The 4,569-nt window shown below is 47.5% G+C and overlaps 1 protein-coding gene across 1 annotated transcript; it reads right to left on the reverse strand.

Moving 5' to 3' along the window:
* Positions 1 to 427: 427 nt before the first annotated feature.
* On the reverse strand, positions 428 to 3,578 carry LOC142632194 (uncharacterized). Its single transcript, XM_075806614.1, has 3 exons — positions 3,441 to 3,578; positions 1,585 to 2,030; positions 428 to 449 (listed from the first exon to the last, which is right to left on the reverse strand). The coding sequence occupies exons 1-3, from the start codon at positions 3,576 to 3,578 to the stop codon at positions 428 to 430; spliced, it is 606 nt and encodes a 201-aa protein (XP_075662729.1).
* Between the last annotated feature and the right edge of the window lie 991 nt (positions 3,579 to 4,569).

The following is a 4,569-nucleotide window of genomic DNA, read 5'->3' on the forward strand; positions in this document are numbered from 1 at the left end:
AATTTTATCACTTAGACAAAAGTTCTTTGCTTTTGTCTTCGTCAGTAATGTACATCCGTCAATGCGGAATCTTATTACTTAGGAAAATTTTGTATTGCCTTCGTCAGTAATGTACATCCGTCGATGCGGAATCTTATTACTTAGACAAAAGTTCTGTGCTTTTTTCTTCGTCAGTAATGTACATCCGTCAATGCGGAATCTTATTACTTGGACAAAAGTTCTGTGCTTTTGTCTTCGTCAGTAATGTATATCCGTCAATGCGGAATCTTATTACTTAGACAAAAGTTCTGTGCTTTTGTCTTCGTCAGTAATGTACATCCGTCAATGCGGAATCTTATTACTTGGACAAAAGTTCTTTGCTTTTGTCTTCGTCAGTAATGTACATCCGTCAATGCGGAATCTTATTACTTAGGAAAATTTTGTATTTCTAATTCTCCGATACTTGGTACCTGTATGAGCACATCGTTTGAACCATCATTTCATTAATTTTGAGGAATTGGTACATTCTTGATCTATATCTATTGGTGGTACTTCTTCAAATGTTCTATGTTCCAGGGTCGTGGGAGTCTTTGTCCGTCTAGGGTCTCCAAATGATAGCTACCTTGTCGGGAGTAGTGCACGACCCTATAAGGCCCTTCCCACGTGGGACCGAGCTTCCCGTGGGCGGAGTTTTTAGTTGCAGTAGTCACTTTGCGTAGGACGAGATCGCCAATTTCTAGTCTTCTGAGCTTGACCCTTTTGTTATAATACTCATTCATCTTCTGTTGGTACTTCTTCGTTACGTCCGAGGCCTTATCCCTAACTTCGTCTAGGCAATCCAGATTGATTCGAAGTTGGTCGTCGTTGTCCTCCTCATGGAACACTTCTCGCCTGATGCTGGCCATCCCTACCTCGACGGGAATTACAGCTTCGGTGCCATAGGTAAGCCTGAAAGGTGTCTCTCCCGTTGGGGTTCTTGCCATCGTTCTGTAGGCCCACAAGACATTGGGCAATTCTTCCGGCCATGCGCCCTTGGCTTCGTCTAGCCGGGCTTTGAGGATCCTGAGCAAGGTTCGATTAGTTACTTCTGTTTGTCCGTTTGACTGCGGGTGTCCAGGTGACGAGAATTTGTTCTTGATGCCTAGCCCCGAGCAGAAGTCCCTAAATCCCTGGCTGTCGAACTGTCGGCCATTATCCGAAATAACTGTTCTTGGAATCCCGAACCTGCAGACTATATTTCTCCACACGAAGTTACGGATTCTTGCCTCTGTGATCGTTGATATTGCCTTGGCTTCGACCCATTTAGTGAAGTAATCAATAGCGACGAGCAAGAACCTTACCTGTCCTTTTCCCTGGGGTAATGGGCCGACGATATCAATCCCCCATTGTGCGAATGGCCACGGGGAGGTAATCGTCGTCATCTTTTCTGCTGGTAGCCTCTGGACATTCCCGAACCTCTGGCACTTATCGCACCTCTTGACGAGCTCCGTGGCGTCTTCTTGCATGGTTGGCCAAAAATATCCTGTTCTAACAACTTTGCTTACCAGGGATCTAGGCCCGGCATGGTCTCCGCAAATCCCTTCGTGGATTTCGCGGAGGACGTACTTGGCTTCTTCCTCGTCGAGACACTTCAGGTAAGGCAAGGAAAACCCTCTTTTGTATAAGGTATCATTCAAAATTGTAAACCTGGCCGCTCTTGCTTTAACCTTCCTGGCTTCCGCTGAGTCACGAGGGAGATGCCCGTCTTGGAGATACGAGACGATCGGTTCCATCCATCCACCTATGTTCTGGATGGAGAATACTGGGACTTCTTCGATGCTAGGGTGTTTCTGAATCTCCATGAGAATTTCCTTGTTCGTTGGTTCTTCTATAGACGAGGCCATCTTGGCGACCTCGTCTGCCTCTGCATTCTGGCTTCTCGGGATCCTGGCGAAATTCAACTTGTCGAACCCACGAGCTAGATGTCTGACCAACTTGAGGTACTTCTGCATCCTTTCTTCCTTCGCCTCATACTCTTCCTTGATCTGCCCTATCACTAGTTTCGAGTCACTCTGAATGAGCAAGTTCTTAATCCCGAGAGCATTGCCAAGTTTTAGTCCCGTCAGTATGCCTTCGTATTCAGCCTCGTTGTTGGTTGCCGGGAATTTTAGTTGGACTCCATATTGGAGTTTTTCTCCATTGGGGGTGTTTATAATGATCCCTACTCCTCCCCTCTTCTGGGCTGACGATCCGTCAGTCTGAATCGTCCATTGTTCCGCCTCGTCCATGCCGTCACCATCGTCTAGGAGGGTGAATTCTGCTATGAAGTCCGCTAGAGCTTGCGCCTTGATGGCCGTTCTGGGATGGTATTCGATGTCGAACTGGCTGAGCTCGATTGCCCACTGGACCATTCTCCCAGCTGCTTCAGGCTTGCTCATGGATTTCCTGATGGGTTGATCCGTCATTACAAGGATAGGGTGTGCTTCGAAGTATGGTCGTAGCTTTCGTGAAGCTACTATTAGGGCGAAGACAATCTTCTCAATCCTGGGGTATTTGGCCTCTGCTCCTTGGAAGGCTTGACTGACATAATAAGCGGAAGCTTCTTGTTTTCTTCTCGGATTAATTTGACCTTGACAGCTGTGGATGAGGCTGCCAGGTATAAATAAAGGCTCTCTCCTGTTTTTGAGGGACTCAAAATGGGAGGGCTGCCTAGGTAGCGCTTGAGTTCTTGAAAAGCTGCCTCACACTCGTCAGTCCAAGCGAACGCTTGTTTCAACGTTTTGAAAAATGGGAGACATTTGTCCGTCGCTTTAGAGACGAACCTATTCAGGGCAGCTATCCTTCCTGTGAGCTTTTGGACTTCTTTGGAGGTTTTGGGGGATGCCATGTCGAGTATCGCTTGCACTTTCTCCGGATTTGCTTCTATTCCCCTTTGGGATACCATGAACCCTAAGAATTTTCCCGAAGCTACCCCAAAAACACACTTACTAGGGTTAAGCTTCATCTGGTATTTTCGGAGGGTATTAAATGTCTCTCCCAGGTCGTCCAGGTGAGTCCACTCTTCTTTGCTCTTGACGAGCATATCGTCCACATACACTTCCATATTTCTTCCAATTTGCTCGCTGAACATCTTGTTCACCAATCTTTGGTACGTTGCCCCTGCGTTCTTCGATCCGAAGGGCATTACCTTATAGCGATAGAGTCCTTGGCTTGTGATGAAGGCGGTTTTTTCCCCTGATCTTCCTCGGCCATTTTTATCTGGTTGTAACCCTGAAAATGCATCCATGAATGTTAGTAATTTATGTCCGGTAGTAGAGTCCACCAAGCCGATCTATCCTCGGCGGGGGAAAACTATCTTTTCGGGCGAGGCTTTGTTTAGGTCCGTGAAGTCTACGCACATTCTCCATTTTCCATTTGCTTTCTTCACTAACACGACGTTGGCCGGCCATTCGGGATAATAAACTTCTCGGATGAAGTCGCACCGCAACAACTTTGTTAACTTCTTCCATGATTGCTTGGTTTCGTTCGGGGGCAAAGACTCGTCGTTTCTGCTGGACGGGTTTCTTCTCGGGATCTGTCTTCAACTCGTGCTGGATTATCTGGCACGGTATGCCCGGCATATCTTCGTGACTCCATGCAAATACGTCCAAATTTTCTTTAAGGAAACAAACGAGTTCATTCCTCATCTCGGGAGTTATGGTTGTACCTATCCTCGTCACCTTTGAGCTTTCCCCCTCAACGAGTTCTACCGTTTCCAGGGCTTCTATTTTGTCTTCTTTTTCTCTCTCGATCGTCCATGTGTGGTTTTCTCCTGCAGCTAATACAGCCTGGTAGCATTCTCTGGCCAAGACTTGGTCTCCTTTTACCTCACCGACTCCGTCTTCAGTTGGGAATTTTATCTTTAGGCAGTAGGTGGACGTTGCTGCCTTCCACCGGTTGAGCGTGGGCCTACCAATGATCACATTGTACGAAGAAGGGAGCGGTCCACGAGCCGTGAAGTCCGGATGGCGGGTCAGTTTGCCGGGTAGGCGCCTATCGTTACTTTTAGTGTCACGATGCCACTTGGGGTATACCCCGTCACCGCTAAAGGCGACGAGGGGGACTCAAACGGACGCAATCTACCGGGACCTAGCTTCAATTCTTTGGAAGGCCGACATGTACATAATGTCCGCGAGCTACCGTTGTCGACGAGGATCCTTTTAGTATTGAATCCTTCAATTGTGAGTGCTATCACCGGAGGGTCGTTATGGGCCGGTGACCCCCTTGCGTCCTCTTCACCTTTGAAGAATATATCTTGGTTTGTCCGTCTTTGTTTCAATGGGGGTTCCGTATGGACACTTTGTTTACTTGTCTCTCGGTATGCTTTCTTGAGGGACTTGCACGATCCCCCCACAAAAGGTCCTCACATATCGTGCTTATCTCTCCGATCACTTCTTGTGGTTGAGATTGGCGACCTTCATTTTTGGACGAGGGCTCTCGTTGGCTCGTGTTGCCCTCTCTGAACCTGTTGGAGTCCCCCTTCCTTACGTACTTCTGAAGTTTTCCTTTATGTATCAATTCTTCTATCTGTCCTTTCAGGTCTCGGCAATCTTCTGTGTAATGGCCGTGGTC

The sequence above is a fragment of the Castanea sativa genome, chromosome 1 (genome assembly GCF_040712315.1).
Source record: "Castanea sativa cultivar Marrone di Chiusa Pesio chromosome 1, ASM4071231v1".
Taxonomy (NCBI): Eukaryota; Viridiplantae; Streptophyta; class Magnoliopsida; order Fagales; family Fagaceae; genus Castanea; species Castanea sativa.

Excerpts from the sequence above, each read along its gene's own strand:
- LOC142632194 (XM_075806614.1), bottom strand. The coding sequence starts at position 3,578 with ATGCCGGGCATACCGTGCCAGATAATCCAGCACGAGTTGAAGACAGAT. Across the intron at positions 2,031-3,440 it reads AAGTTAACAAAGTTGTTGCG|AGTGACTCGAAACTAGTGAT; the intron begins GTGCGACTTCAT and ends TTGCTCATTCAG. Across the intron at positions 450-1,584 it reads CTCGACGAGGAAGAAGCCAA|GTACCAAGTATCGGAGAATT; the intron begins GTACGTCCTCCG and ends GTGCTCATACAG.